This window comes from Stegostoma tigrinum, chromosome 16 (genome assembly GCF_030684315.1).
Source record: "Stegostoma tigrinum isolate sSteTig4 chromosome 16, sSteTig4.hap1, whole genome shotgun sequence".
Lineage (NCBI taxonomy): Eukaryota > Metazoa > Chordata > Chondrichthyes > Orectolobiformes > Stegostomatidae > Stegostoma > Stegostoma tigrinum.
Window position 1 is genome coordinate 32,651,703 of NC_081369.1, and position 16,062 is coordinate 32,667,764.

At 42.2% G+C, this 16,062-nt stretch overlaps 1 protein-coding gene across 5 annotated transcripts; it reads left to right on the forward strand.

Moving 5' to 3' along the window:
- The first annotated feature begins 5,268 nt into the window (after positions 1-5,268).
- ccne1 (cyclin E1) lies at positions 5,269-13,167 on the forward strand. Of its 5 annotated transcripts, none has more exons than XM_048547223.2 (11): positions 5,270-5,942; positions 6,072-6,156; positions 6,237-6,296; positions 7,718-7,884; positions 7,994-8,129; positions 9,508-9,654; positions 9,733-9,828; positions 10,046-10,180; positions 11,791-11,902; positions 11,979-12,136; positions 12,754-13,167. In XM_048547223.2, the coding sequence occupies exons 1-11, from the start codon at positions 5,917-5,919 to the stop codon at positions 12,889-12,891; spliced, it is 1,260 nt and encodes a 419-aa protein (XP_048403180.1). In that variant the 5' UTR covers positions 5,270-5,916; the 3' UTR covers positions 12,892-13,167. The 5 variants fall into 5 exon arrangements, with proteins under 5 accessions (XP_048403182.1, XP_048403180.1, XP_048403179.1 ...); XM_048547224.2 differs by having other exon boundaries at positions 5,271-5,930; XM_048547222.2 differs by having other exon boundaries at positions 5,270-6,156.
- Positions 13,168-16,062: the final 2,895 nt, after the last annotated feature.

Below are 16,062 nucleotides of genomic sequence, written 5' to 3' on the forward strand. Positions count from 1 at the left end.
GAATGTTCTAAGGGGGATGGTAAGCAGCAAGAAGTCACTATGCACATTGGCACAAATGACTTGAAGAAGTAGGGATGAAGTCCTGCAGAGTGATTAAAGAGAGCTGGGGGAAAAAAGTTAAAAACCAGGACTTTGACAGCGGTAATCTCTGAATTATTTCCAGAGCCACGTGCTAGTGAGGGTAAAAATAGGATATGGCAGATGAATATGTGGCTAAAGAGTTGGTGCAGGGGGCAGGGTTCAGATTCCTCCATAACTGGGACCTTCTCTGGGGAATCCAAGATAATAAAGTGTGAAGCTGGATGAACACAGCAGGACAAGCAGCATCTCAGGAGCACAAAAGCTGATGTTTCGGGCCTAGACCCTTCATCAGAGAGGGGGATGGGGTGAGGGTTCTGGAATAAATAGGGAGAGAGGGGGAGGCGGACCGAGGATGGAGAGAAAAGAAGATTGGTGGAGAGTAGAGTATAGGTGGGGAGGTAGGAAGGGGATACGTCAGTCCAGGGAAGACGGACAGGTCAAGGAGGTGGGATGAGGTTAGTAGGTAGGAGATGGAGGTGTGGCTTGGGGTGGGAGGAAGGGATGGGTGAGAGGAAGAACAGGTTAGGGAGGCAGAGACAGGTTGGACTGGTTTTGGGATGCAGTGGGTGGAGGGGAAGAGCTGGGCTGGTTGTGTGGTGCAGTGCGGGGAGGGGACGAACTGGGCTGGTTTTGGGATGTGGTGGGGGAAGGGGAGATTTTGAAGCTGGTGAAGTCCACATTGATACTATTGGGCTGCAGGGTTCCCAAGCGGAATATGAGTTGCTGTTCCTGCAACCTTCGGGTGGCATTATTGTGGCACTGCAGGAGGCCCATGATGGACATGTCATCTAAAGAATGGGAGGGGGAGTGGAAATGGTTGGCGACTGGGAGGTGCAGTTGTTTATTGCGAACCGAGCGGAGGTGTTCTGCAAAGCGGTCCCCAAGTCTCCACTTGGTTTCCCCAATGTAGAGGAAGGCACAGCGGGTACAGTGGATGCAGTATACCACATTGCTCTACATTGGGGAAACCAAGCGGAGGCTTGGGGACCGCTTTGCAGAACACCTCTGCTCGGTTCGCAATAAACAACTGCACCTCCCAGTCGCCAACCATTTCCACTCCCCCTCCCATTCTTTAGATGACATGTCCATCATGGGCCTCCTGCAGTGCCACAATGATGCCACCCGAAGGTTGCAGGAACAGCAACTCATATTCCGCTTGAGAACCCTGCAGCCCAATGGTATCAATGTGGACTTCACCAGCTTCAAAATCTCCCCTTCCCCCACCGCATCCCAAAACCAGCCCAATTCATCCCGTTCCCCCACTGCACCACACAACCAGCCCAGCTCTTCCCCTCCACCCACTGCATCCCAAAACCAGTCCAACCTGTCTCTGCCTCCCTAACCTGTTCTTCCTCTCACCCATCCCTTCCTCCCACCCCAAGCCACACCTCCATCTCCTACCTACTAACCTCATCCCACCTCCTTGACCTGTCTGTCTTCCCTGGACTGACCTATCCCTTCCCTACCTCCCCACCTATACTCTCTCCACCTATCTTCTTTTCTCTCCATCTTCGGTCCGCCTCCCCCTCTCTCCCTATTTATTCCAGAACCCTCACCCCAACCCCCTCTCTGATGAACGGTCTAGGCCCGAAATGTCAGCTTTTGTGCTCCTGAGATGCTGCTGGGCCTGCTGTGTTCATCCAGCCTCACATTTTATTATCTTGGATTCTCCAGCATCTGCAGTTCCCATTATCAAGGAAATCAGGAGGGCAGTTTTGGCTGAGAAGACAATGGTGAATCCAAAGAGGATCTTTAAGTATTAAAGGAAGAAGGATAACTAGAGAAACAATAGGACCCTTCAATGTCCAAAGTGGACATATATGTGTGGAACTGCAGGATATGGGCATATCACACTGGAGGTGGTGTTGTAAGTATTAGAATGCATGGATGGATAAGTCTCCTGCTTCTAACCAGGTATATCCAAGAACCTTGCAAGAAGCTAGGAAAGAAACTGCAGGGTCGTGGCCGATATATTTGCATCATCGTTACCCATAGATGACGACCCAGAAGACTGGTGGATAGCGAAGCTTCTGCTCTTGTTCAAGAAGAGTTGCAAAAACAAACTGGGAATTATAGACTAGTAAGCTTAACATCTGTGGTATTCTGAGGGGTATACATCCATTTGGAAAGGCAGGGTTGATTAATAGTAGCAGCATGGTTTTGAGCATGGGACATCATACCTCACAAATTTGTTAGAATTCTTTGAAGTGACCAGGAAAGTTGATGAGGGCAGGTCGGTAGATGTAAACTATATGGGTTTCAGTAAGGCCTTTGATAAGGTTCCACATTGTAGGCTGGTTAGATGGTTAGATCGCATGGAACCCAGGGAGAGCTGGCAGATTAGATACACAATTGGCTTGATGGTAAGAAGCAGAGAGTAATAGTGGAAGGATGCTTGTCAGACTGGAGGTCTGTGAATAGTGGTGTGCCTCAGGGGTCTATGCTGGGCCCATTGTTGTTTGTTATCTATGTCAATGATTTGGATGAGAATGAGGATGAGAAAGCATGATTAGTAAGTCTGCAGATGACACTAAAATTGGTAGTATCGTGGACTGTGACGAAGGTTATTTGAAATTGCAGCAGGATCTTGATCAGTTGGGGAAGTGGGCTGAGAAATAGCAAACGGAGTTTAATATAGATAAGTGTGACGTGTTGTATTTTGGAAAGTCAAATCAAGGTAAGAGTTTCATGGCAAATGGAAGGGCCTTAATGAGTGTAGTGAAACAGGGGATCTTGAAATATAGGTGCACAGTTCTCTGAAAGTGGAGTCACAGGTAGACAGGGCAGTGAAGAATTCTTTTGAAACACTGGCCTTCACCAGTCAGGGCACTGAGTATAGGAGTTGGGCAGCTAGTTGCAGTTGTACGGGACGTTGGTGAGGCTACCCTTGGAATAATATGTTCTGTTTTAGTCACCTTGTTGTGGGAAGAATGTTATTAAAATGGAAAGAGGGCAGAAGAAATTTACAAGAATGTTGCCAGGACTCCAAGACTGATTTATAGGGAGAGGATGGACAAGCTAGGACTTTTCTCTTTCAAGCTTAGGAGACTGAGGGGGCATCTTACAGAAGTGCATAAGATCATGAAAGGCATGAATAGGGTGAATGCATTCAGCCTTTTTAACAGGTTTGGGAAGTCGAGGACTAGAGGGCTCAGTTTAAGGTAAGAGGGGAAAGAATACATGGGAACCTGAGGGCAACTTTTTTAGACAGGATGGTATGCATATGGAATGAGCTGCGGAAGTAGTGGTGGGGAGGGGTGCATCAACAACATTTGGACAAAAAGACGGATAGAAAAGGTTTAGAAGGATATAGGTCAAGTGCAGGGCAATGGGGTTAGCATGGATCAACATGGTCAGCATGGTCCAATTTGGGACAAAGGCCCTGTCTTTGTGCTGTAGGATTCTATGATTGTCTAACTGTAAAATTTTTTTTGCCAGAGTTTGCATTGAGAGGCAAAATGATGATGCTTGTTGCTGCCATGAATGAAAGTTGTCCATAAAGATCTAGCAAGCTTTAAGAAATTGATTTTACCTTTATTGACATTAAATTAATTTTGGAATCAGCTTCGAGAATGGTTCAACAACAGTGATGTTACCATGCAAATGAAGCAGCCAATCACAAAGCAGAGTTCTTATAGGCAGCAAACCAGGAAATAACAAGCAGGTTTTAACACTTATGTTTCACTAAATCATCGAAAGTAAAATAAACATGATACATGATCAAGGTGGGGGAAGAAATACAAGTTTCTTTTAAATTGTACTTTAAAAGCCTGTAGACTTTTAAAGTCATTGAATGAAAATGACATTTCACAAATATAAATGATAAAACCCAGAAAGTTGGTTGAGCACTGTTTAAAACTCTGTTCATCTCAGTCAACTCTAACACGTTCAAAGTTTTTTTTTACAGACTCAGTTGTAACATGAAAAGTGCAGGTTCAAGCCAATTCAGATGTACTCAGGAATGATGAGACACCAACAGCAATGGGTTTCTGTCACCAACTGTGCAAGTGCAAAAACTAAAAGTTTTGCCATAACTACAACTGCATCAAAATGCCATCCCTCATAAGTTTGTACATAGATATATATATACCCTTTCTATATTTATCATTTATCTTTAATTCAAGCCACTTTGCTCTGCCTAACAGCCCTGAAATTAAAGTCTCCGACAAAAAGGTCTTCGCTTTCACTTCTATTGTCCTGATTTCTGAACAAAACAACATTCTGACACATTACTGTTGTAGCAGGAAGTCTGTAGGTTACAGCTACTACCCCTTTCTTTTTCCTTAATTGGAGTTGGTGACTTAAGGAATGATCAGCAATTAAGGGTGATAGCAAAATATGTGAAGCGTTTGCAATATCATAAAGTGGTTCTTAAGAACATACCAGTCTATTGTGAGAAGGATCATTTGGTTTTCAGATGCGGCTACAATCCAGGGAAATAAATAAAATGACAACAAACAGTGAAGACCTGAAGCCAGTTGGGGGAATGGGTGATAGGAGGCAAAGTTGAGAGATACATACAACCCCAGCCTCCTCACAGGCCTTCCTGGTTATCTGAGACACTGACAACCCACTGAGAGAAGCCCCTAGAAAAGAGGAGGTAGATATTGTACGAGAGTATCAGTCACTGTCACCCCCGATCAATGACAGGACTGACCTCTCACCTGGCATTGGCCGCAGCTGCACCATCTCCAGTACAACACAATGAGCTTGCACGGTCTCACAGCTGCTACAAGCTCATCACCTCTGAGATCTAAGCGAGGGTTCAAAGCAGCAGGCTGCTTGGTGACCCTCTCTCACTGACAGTCAAAGACACACATGATGTAGAGGTGCCGATGTTGGGGTGGGGTGGACAAGGTCAGAAATCATCAGGTTTATTTGAAAACACAAGCTTTTGGAGCTTCAGTCTAGGTCGGGAAAGGGAATGAGCCTGGCCCTAAGGCTCCATGGCTCTACGGCTCCAGGCCCCCAGGCTGAAGGCCGGGAATTTTGTTTATCTTCGACCCACGTACTGACCACATCCCCAATCTTCACCGTCATTATCGCCACCCATTTCGCACTGGTGGGCGGGGTCGGAGAGGGGAAGTGTGGCGTGATGTGGCGCATGACGTTCTGGGTGGGTGGGGTTCCTGGGAAGGGCGGGGTTTGGCAGCGAGTCTGTTTGAGTGGGACAAGCCGGACACAAGGGGTGAAGGAGGGAGCATGAGCTAAGGAGCGCGGGGCGGAGCCTAAGGGGACAGGGGCGTGGCCTGTGACAACTTCCTCCGGCTGAGAACGCGCGCTTGACTCCCGCCAGCGATTTAAAGGGATCAGCGCAAGCGCGATGAAGAGAGACTAGCCGGCACTGTGGAGCGGAGCTGGGCTAAGAGCGGGAGCCGGCTGAGGGCTAACTGGAGGGAAGCATCAGCGGCAGGCTACAGAGCAAGAAGACAGGGGGCGATAAGACCATAGAAACGGGGCACAGATACCGAGGGTCACCTAGTGGTGAGCACCAGCTGACACCCCATCAGCGCAGGCTGGTCGTACCCACATTCTTCCCGGTTAAACAGCAGGCAGCGCGGGGTCCCGGCTTCGGCCATCTTCGGCTGTGCGCTGAGATCAGAGGCCGGCTTGGGGCTGAGTGCCCTCCCTCTCATCCCCTCTTTTCCCAACACCAGTAATGTGACTGGGCCAGAGGAGCGTGGCCCCCACCCCATCCCGCGCCCAAACCTGAGGTCCACTCCTGTGAGTAAGCAGCAGCAACCACCTCACTACCTCGAGAAGCGACAGTAACTTCATGCAGCCTCTCCCTTCTGAATTACAGGAGATCTTTAAACCACACAAACAACACTGAAGATGCCCAGAAAAAGGTACATTTTAAAGTGAGTTGAAAGCAGTGCCGTGTTACCAGTTATAAATTCACGGTGGGTGTCTCTACAAGGCCTAATCTCTACAAGGCATTTTGCCATAATGAGCAAATGTGCATTTTTTAAGCTATTATTTCTTTTCAGTGAATTAGTAGACCAATCAACGAAAACTGAAGAAACGAACAGGATTGTGCTGCATACCCGAAAGCGAAAAGCCGACGTTGCCATTGTAAGTTTAACCGCACATGAATATGCCATTGTGCTTTAGCACGCTTTCTAAGTTTGGTAATCGGTCTTTTCTGATCGTAGTGTTTGCAAGACTTGGATGAACTTACAGAAGTGCAGTCTACGAAACCATACGAAAAGGAGGTAATAGAATATGAGGTCTGCAGGTTTTATTTAACTATGACTTTTGCTATGCGTAGATGATTGTTTGTTTAGCCAACCTCTTAATCTTGAGCTATTTCGATTCTGGTCAACATGTTGCCACTAACTGAATAGCAGTGTTGTACATTGTTTAGGCATATAATCCAGGCCTTGGTCGTCTTGAACATGTTTTGGTTTCTCAGGAGCACTTGATTAGCTTCACAGTAAGCAAATTATCCAATAACTGAGTATTAAAATTAAACCACTGTGGTGGTTTCTAGAGTGCTTTTTTCCCCTTGACCCAAATATTTTAATAAAATCTGGGGTTTAATATCTTTCAAAACTAGCCAAGAGTATCTAGCAATGCTAGAATTCTAGTGTGGCAATACCAATAGATCTTGCAGTAAGGTTTTGTGAAGCAGGTAGGCTGGGATGTAGGGCACCTGGGCAGAAATTTTGGTTGTAACTTTTTAATAGTTTTATCTCAATACTTTGGATCTGGGTAAATCTAACACTGGAAAATCAGCTCAAAATTGCACAATTTAAAAACTTCACTCAGGGAACTCACAAGTATGATGCAAGAACTAAGTGTAAGAAATAGCAACAGGAGTAGGTTGTTCAGTCCTTCGAGCCTGCTCTGCTATTCAACAAGGTGATGGCTAATCCAACTTTATGGCTCCTTTTGTACAATGCTATTCACACTGTCCCTTTACCAGAACAGCCCATGTTTGAGTTGCCACTGATCCTGTCCTACCATTTAACCAACTTAATTGAAGGAACATCTTGTAGCATCCCTACAGTGTGGAAACAAGCCATTTGGCCCAACAGGTCCAGTCTGCCCCTCCTGAAGAGCACAACAGTCAGACCCATTTCCCGTGCCTAACATCCCTGGGCACTATGAATTTATTACGGCCAATCCACCTACCCTGCACATCTCTGGACTTCAGGAGGAAACTGGAGCACTCAAAGCAAACCCGTGCAGACACTGGGAGAATGTACAAACTCCACACAGACAGACCCGAGGCTGGAAGTGAACCTGGGTCCCTGGCACTGAGGCAGCAGTGCTAACTACTAAGTCTCTGCGCTGGCCCAAAGGGTGGAGAATGTGGGCTCCGATCCTGCTACCTCACAGTTCTAGGTGAATTGGAGTAATTCTGCCAAGTTGTTGGTTTTTTTATTCCTTCTCTAGCTTTAATGAAAGATAGTCAAGCATGGTTCTAACATTACCAGCTAATCAAGTGATTCTAGTGAATTGGGGTAAAGTGACAGTATTGGAATAGCAGCATGGAATGTTAATTGAGAGGGATTAGCCAGTTCAGACTTTTGGACTAGTGATGTTTTTTTGCCACTGTTAAGCTGAATTCAGTCTGAAAATTGACAACTATTCTAATGATTAGTTTGTTTGCAAAATTGACTAATTGCAGGATTGCTGGACTACTGTAGCCAACTGTATGAGTCCATACAGACTACATGCAACATCATGCACAAATCTAGATGACATGGTTACATCAAATTCTACTAGCTGTGTGCAGTACAGGCTCAAAAATGTTTTAGCCACTCCAACTAGAGCTTCACCATTACCAGCATTGTGGTAAGTATTTATACACTAAACTTGCACTGTCTTAGCCATATTTCATAATGCAAGAAGACAGCTTTGCATAGGTCAATTATGGTGACATTATTTTCTTAAATACAAATAGCTGGGGAAATCATGAAGAAGTATGGAATATCCTTCTGAAGAAGGAGCAGGCTTACTTGAGAGACAAAGATGTTTTCCAAAAGCATCCACTCTTGCAACCTAAGATGAGAGCTATTCTTCTTGACTGGTTAATGGAGGTAAGGACTTTGTAACGAGTACTCATTCAAACTTCTGTGTGGATAATGTGGTTTTTTTTAAAATTTAAACCAATATTGGAAATAGTCCCCAAAAAGTACTCTTCAAATGTTAACAAATCCTTTTTTGGATGAGAACAAGATCCCACTTATTGTCTCCAGTTACTCTGAAAACTGCTGGATGTTCAGCTTGAACTGCTTGTATTAATGTAATCAGTTCCAAGTTTAATGATGGTATTTCTAGAGCTGAATTAAAATGAGGGTATTCTTAATTACTTTGAGAATTTTGAAAGGGAATTTTTCAAGCCCATTCGAAGCAAGTGCACATTATCTGGCTGAGTGGTGCACCAAGTTAAACTTACCTTAGGAATAAGGTGTCATGATATTGCTTGAAAAACATGGGTTTAAAAAATAATTTATATCTTGACCAACATCACCAAAGCAGGTTATCTGGTCAGAAGCTTACTAATAGCCTCTTGCAATAGCTTAAAGTTTCCTGCCCCAGCAATCACAATTTTTTTTGAATCTTTCCAAGTTTAACATCTTTCCTGTAGCAGGAAGACCAGAACTAATTGCTATACTCAATGGCCTAACCAACACCCTGTACAGCCAAAACATGACCTCCCAATTCTTCTACTCCAATGGACTGACCAACAAAGGGAAGTGTACCGAACACCTCGACTATCCTGTCAACCTGTGACTCCGCTTACAAGGAACTATGAACTTCTACCAAGATCACCGTTCAGCAACATTCCTTCCATTAAGTGTATAATGGATTTGCCTTTCCAAAAAGCAAAATGCTCAATTAATATTAAAGTCCTAAAACAGCAGAGGTAATGATGGTATAATATTGCTCTTTCATCCTTAATGTTACTGACTGATTAGCCTTTTACTGTCTAATCCTGTTTTACTTTGAGGGTCTGATTATAGTTTAATATGGTACTTTTAATGTATAGGTATTTGGATTCTGACTAAAGTTCCAGTATCTTGTACTTTCTAGCTAAATAATATTGGCCAAGGTACTGCTGTTACTGGAGAAACAAAGCTTTCTTCATTTAAGTGAAATGAGTTTAGACCTGTTAAAGATGACATTTGTTTTGTAGGAATGCTTCTCTACTCTCAACAGTTGAAAGAAAAATTGTTTTAGATAAATTTCTGTTTTGAGATAACAGGAACTGCAGATGCTGGAGAATCTGAGATAACAAGGTGTAGAGCTGGATGAACGCAGCTGGCTGAGCAGGAAAGCTGATGTTTAAGGCCTAGACCCTCCTTCAGAAAGGTCTAGGCCCGAAACATCAGCTTTCCTGCTCAGCCTGCTGTGTTCACTCAGCTCCACACCAAGTTTTGACCTGTTTTAAAACTGACTATTTTTCTATTAAAGGTTTGCGAAGTCTACAAGCTACACAGAGAGACACTTTATTTAGCCCAGGACTTTTTCGATAGGTTTATGGCAACACAACAAAATGTTGTGAAGACGCGATTACAGCTTATTGGTATTTCAGCTTTATTTATTGCTGCAAAGCTAGAGGTAAGAAGATAACTATATGCTGAAATCTTGCACTATTTCAAATGTAGTTTCAGTGCACTTAATGGTGGCTTTTTGTAGGAAATCTACCCACCAAAGCTGCACCAGTTTGCCTATGTTACTGATGGCGCTTGCACAGAAGAAGAAATCCTTAACATGGAACTTGTTGTTCTGAAGGTACTTCATAAACGGAAATGTTAACATTCTACTTGGTTTTATATATTTATTCTCTTTTATAGGCTTAAAGTAATATGTGTGGATGGGTCAAGAACTAGAATGAGGCTTGCTTAAAATAGAAAGTGGCCTCCTCTGACTGCAGATGCTTTCTAGTAACAGACTGGAAGCTAACTGGGCTCAATTGTCAGATGATTAATCTGTGTTCAAATTGTTCTAGGCTCTCCAGTGGAATCTGTGCCCGATAACAATAGTGTCTTGGCTTAACATCTACATGCAAGTTGCATATTTGCAGGAAATGTATGAAATATTAATACCACAGTACCCCCAAGAAATGTTTGTTCACGTAATGGAGGTAAATTTCAGACATCTTATATTTAGCTATTGTTTTTTCAAACATTGCTGTATCCACCAGCTTGAACCACGTGATAATGTAACCAGTTTCAATTTTAATCTAGCGATTGACTGGCAGTATTTCTAAAATTAGACTAAAACAAGCAGAGGTAGCTACTTGACTTTTCCCCCATAACTGATTGCAACCAAAACAGTGGGTTCAAGCACAAAAACAACAACCTACCCTGACACATTGGTGCTATCGTATTCTCATCTAAGGCAACAGTTTATCATGCTACTGCTCAAGAAATGAAAACAGAGTCTTACTTAAACACTACAGGCTGGGCCCCTCCCCACACTAAGCTGGTTTGTGATACAATCCTTACCATTGCAAGGCAAATAGGTAACATACAAAAGACTGTTAATCCTCTAGTTATTAAATCTCTGACAACAAAAATAAGTTGCTTTCTTGTCTCGTGGACAGAGCTTGCATTCCTCTTGTCTCTCCAACAGTCTTCTCTACTGGAGACATCAGGCACATGTACCTACTGTATATCTTCCTTTGCAATGTCTTAAACTACAATCCCTTTCCTGATGGAACATTTCCAGTCCCACTACCTTCAGCTAAGCCAGAAATTCAAAAAAGACATCTAATGTGTAGATGTTTGAGTCTAGCTGTCCACAAACTGACTTATTACAATTCAGACACACTAACCATAAGATCTGCAGAAGCTAGACATCAAACAACAAACTGCTGGAAAACTCAGCTGGCCTGGCAGCATCTGTGGGGAGAAAGCAGCACTAAAGTTTTGGGTCCAGTGACACTTAAGAATTGATTTCTAGCTTGGGTAAAAAGTTGGTTATATGTTGAAGGTGGAGCAGTAAACAATAGGTGGAGATAAATCTAGAGAAACAGTTGGGCAGATAAAGGAATGTGTCAAGGTCAGCCCAGGCCTTTCAACAGCTGCTATCTGGTCCCATCAGTAGTTGGCAATGGGGTGGTTATGGTAACAATCCATGTGATGAGGCCTGATGTATGGGCATTGGGATAAGAAAATGAAGATATTATAGTCCTAACCTAACACTATACCATTACCTTAGACTTTCTTTTGTTGTAAGTTAGGCTAAAGCATGGAATAAAAATATTTGCTCCTTAGCTTACATGAACACAATACTGAATGCATTGAGCAACACCACCTACTACCTCTGTCAAATTCTGCAATTTGCCTGACAGTTGGGTGCAGGAATAAACAGCCTTTTTGATCTTGTGTAGTCTGTTACCATTAACCAATGAGTAAAAGCTTAAAATGGGGTGAAGTGCGCTACCTACGCATCAGACACCTTTTTTCAACCTTTAACAAAAAGGTGTCAGCTGTGGGCAAGCATGTAGTGTGCATCTTTCCAGCTCCCTTACAGACCAAAGATTAAGGTTCTGTATGAAATTATGGGCTCAATGCCCAGTTCCACCCCAGTTTTTTTTTTCTCCTACTCTTATCAAATCCCACTTATTTCAGCAATGTGTTTTCAGCTGTGGAACAGTAACCTATTTGCTTCTCAAGGATGATCAACCTATTCTGTTTAAATTATAAGGCAACCCTGCAATATTAACAGCCCTTCTACTCTTATCCACAGCTACTGGATCTCTGTATCTTGGATTTCAAATGTTTGGAGTTCACATATGGTGTCACTGCAGCCTCAGCTTTGTATCACTTTTCTTCTTGTGAATTAGTTCACAAAGTCTCAGGTAGGATGATGTTCAAACAAAGTACCAACTTTAATTGCTATATATAACTGCAATTAATAACCTATTTAATGCTTAGGATTTGAATGGAGTGAAATAGAAGGATGTGTGAAATGGATGGTTCCATTTGCAATGGCCTTGAGAGAGCTGGGAAGTATAAAACACAAAAATTTGAAAGGTGTCTGTCCAGAAGATTTGCACAACATACAGACACATTCTAACAGCTTATCATTACTGGTAAGATTAATTTTTCAGTCATATGCAAAATTACTAAAACTTTGGCTGCTTCCTTTTAAGTATTTCTTCATGCACAAGTTAAGGATAGTAATTCATCAATTTATCCTGTTTAGTGGAAATTGGATACAGCTTTTCAAAGTCCCTACTAAAAAGGTTCAGTTGTAGTTGAGATTGCTGAGACTCCTAGGGATTTTGTCTCAAATGGCCACTGAGCCAGAAGACTTGGGGTTCATCTCCCACTCAACTTTTTTTTGCAGTACTGGACAGCACACTGTCAAAGGTGGTGAGCATGAGAAACAGCTTTAATATTGCATTGTTCTGTTGAGGAACAGGATATTCTTCTATACAGAAGAAAGTTAAATGATGCAGGAAAACAATCTTGCTGCTGTTGTTAGGTGATTTTTTTTTTTCCCCTTCAATGTTGACTGCACTAGACAAGTGACTTGATGAATATCTAGATGCAGAGCAGTTAATTTATTGCTAACTTGTACTGCTTCAAAACCATTGTTTTTTTTTTAAAGTCTGTAAAACTGCAAGGGTCTCTCTGGAAAATTCATTGCTCACATGCTCCAAGTAACCTGAACTGACTAATGTTTTGCTTCATTTCTTCTTTCTAGGATAAAGCTCTCTCAAAGCAGGCACTGTTGGAACAGAGTAGATGTTCACCTGTACCTTCTGGAATTTTAACTCCTCCTCAGAGCAGTAAGAAAAACATTGTAGGCTCAGGTGAAGATCTCAAACATTTGCAATCCTGAAACACATTACGGGTGAATTTCTTATACCTCGAAGTCTGAATTTAAGAAAATGATTTAACATAACATAAATGAAAGTTAAGTGGATTTGATTCTCATGCCTACTGTTGAAGGCAGAAGATGGCTGTAGAATTCTAATTGCTTTCTTTGTGGTGCCTGCAACTCTTACTTCTGGGATGTTAGAACTCTAAAACTTGGCTCTTAATACTGACCTTTTTAAACTGGTGGACTTTTGCCAAATAAAGGGTGCTTTCCAAGTTATCCTAATTGCTGCTAGGGAGGGGGGGGAGGGAGGAGGAAAGGGGAGGAATAGTATGGTCAAAGTATTGATTTATGATATTGTTTTATGTACTTAAAAGCTGCTGTTTATTTTAAATAAAGGTACTGTCAGAATAGCTTTTGCAGCTGCATTCTTGTGTCACTCAATTTGCTTCTTTAATAACATACAAAACAGCTTGTCTTAAATACTTATTTCATAGCTGTAGGACAAGTGGGACTTTGGACTTTCTTCCTCGGAACAAATGCTACCACTTCCAGAAAAGTCCCTGCTACTTTTTAAGCTGACTTTAATTTTGATTTAATAAACTGTTCTTCTCTAGTACTATTCTCCATTTTTTTTCTACCAATCACTTAGACACTAATCTCATACATTGCAACCATAGCGCATTTTCCTTTCTACAGATTTAAGAATAGCTGCAATCTTCCATTGCGTAGCAATTTGTCAAGATTTCTCAACAAAATCTCCCATTAATCATCTTTTGGCTGACAGTGATCCTACATGTGGTCACTGACAGCCATCTTAAGTATGCCTCCTTAATTATTCTAAGATGAAGGCTGTCAGATGATTGAGTTTACAATAATCTTACAGAACCAGAATACAGCCTTTAAGTGCACAAAACCTTCCAATTGGAATATCCATTGTTACCCATTCATGTATCACAATCACATTTACTCCCTTCCCTAATCTAGCCATAGCCTCCCTATTTCACCATTAAATACTATCTCTTGGTATCATCTGAAAACATGACTTGTTCCCCACAGCCTGGTATAGCTGGGTGTGGTGGCAAATGCCCCATCTCTCTTTCCACTGATATTTGTCTAGGACACTTTTCTTAGTTGTTAAGACAACAGCTGGAATTTTTGGCATCCCTGAAGCCATTCATCAAGTCTCCTCAGAAGCACCTATTAGAGCTAGTTAATCGAGCTGTTTCTAGTTGTTTTTGATCAAACTGAAATTGAATTCTCTGCTCCCCAATTACTTCTGTTCCAACTCTTAAATGGATCATCCTGAGACTTGCTAAGAGGATTAACTCAACTCAAGACTTTTAAAACCACTGGTTGTTTATAAAGCAGATTCAAACATCCAGCGAGTGGATGAAGTTTGTGGATAGGATGACATGTGAGTATGTATATATGTTGGATTTTTGGTGGGGGTTGCAGCAAAGTAAGGGGTCAGTTTAAGTTATCCAGGAGCTATACAAGGACTTTTGACTTAATATTCCCTACTAACTGCATTCAGGTACTTGAGTAAACTGCCTGTCAAATTGCCTATTCCACCAAAAGATCTGGGTTGATCTGATTTAGAACCAAGAACTGACTCAAAGAAAGCAAGCATAGGTATTGCATGTTTCTGAATCCAAGATGGGAAGGAAATTAAGGGGAAGGATAACTGAGGAAATGCCACTGGACCCAAAACATTAACTGATTTTCTCTCCCCAGCTGCTACCAAACCTTCTTTGTTGTGCCTCCCCCCCCCCCCCCCCCCCCCCCACCCAACCACTGTCGCTATCTGCAGTTCTATCAGTTTTTTTTGGTTTACTGCTAAACCTGGTTCATTGGAAATGACATGGGTCAATTGGATCAAGTGTTGTCAGAAAGGGACCATTTGAGGACAGTTTAAATTTGTATCCTAAAGTTTAGGCTGACATTTGGAAAGGACAAAGTACAACTCAGTGCAAGAACAATGAACTGTTGCAGAGTCAACCTTAACTGTGCATGTATTGATCTGTCTCAGATCCAGTGGAATTAAATAATTGTCAGATAATAAAATGTGAGGCTGGATGAACACAGCAGGCCAAGCAGCATCTCAGGAGCACAAAAGCTGACGTTTCGGGCCTCGACCCTTCATCAGAGAGGTCTAGGCCCGAAACGTCAGCTTTTGTGCTCCTGAGATGCTGCTTGGCCTGCTGTGTTCATCCAGCCTCACATTTTATTATCTTTGGAATTCTCCAGCATCTGCAGTTCCCATTATCTCTTAAATAATTGTCAGCCAACTGTGTCTGAAGCAGCTGTATTTAGAGTGGTCAGTTTGGTTTCATACGTTCTGGTATCTGGAAAGGCATGGTGGACAAATCCAGAGCACTCTGGATCATGACAATGTATTTAACCACACCAAAATGTTTTCATGTAAAAACCTTAAAGGGATTAAAGGTAAGAATTCTGGACTGTAACAGTTTGATTAAAAGCTCAGTTCAATTTAAATGGGTACAGAATTTAAATAAGCAGATCTGTTCTCAATCAAACAGAGGCAGTTTTATAAATAAGTGCATAAGATTTCTACACTGCACTCATTTCAGCCACAGTTTACAATACCTGGGGTAGACTTTCCTGTGGTTGTTGGAAATCTGGGGGGGAAAAAACAAAATCAACTTGCATACATCATACATGCTGTAGAAGCTGTTGTTTCAGGGCTGGCTTTCTTTACAATTGTAAATTAAACAATTATTTTAGGCAGCTTCCAAGGGCACATACAATTAGTGAGAACCATTATGTTGCATAAATGTGTTTAAATTATGTACTGCACACCTCCATTCAAAAACAAACATTACAGCAGTATATTTAAATTTTATGGTGGAATATCTAATCAGGCACATCACAAATTGAGTCTCTTGACTCTTTTTCCTACTTTTTGTTAAGTGAAAATTTCTCAGTGTAAAACAAATTGTTGGAAAGTGAAGGTGGAATGGTACTTTGGCGAAGGGAACAAACTGGGGATGGAAAAAAATCAAACTATATATAATTTGGGGATAACTAGTGGAAGTACCACATCTACATTTGCTCAATCTGGTTCTGTCTAAAGCAATGAACAGTAAACTGCACATTCTTTAAGTAGTGGCAGCAGCTCAGGGATCCTGTGTCACATACAAGTCAAATAATATAGTAACACCAGTTTCA

Bases quoted from the DNA above. Each gene is read 5' to 3' on its own strand.
- ccne1 (XM_048547222.2), top strand. From the start codon at position 6,031: ATGAGCAAATGTGCATTTTTTAAGCTATTATTTCTTTTCAGTGAATTA. The intron at 9,655-9,732 runs GTAAGAAGATAA...GGCTTTTTGTAG, and splicing joins TTATTGCTGCAAAGCTAGAG to GAAATCTACCCACCAAAGCT. The intron at 12,137-12,753 runs GTAAGATTAATT...TCTTCTTTCTAG, and splicing joins CTAACAGCTTATCATTACTG to GATAAAGCTCTCTCAAAGCA.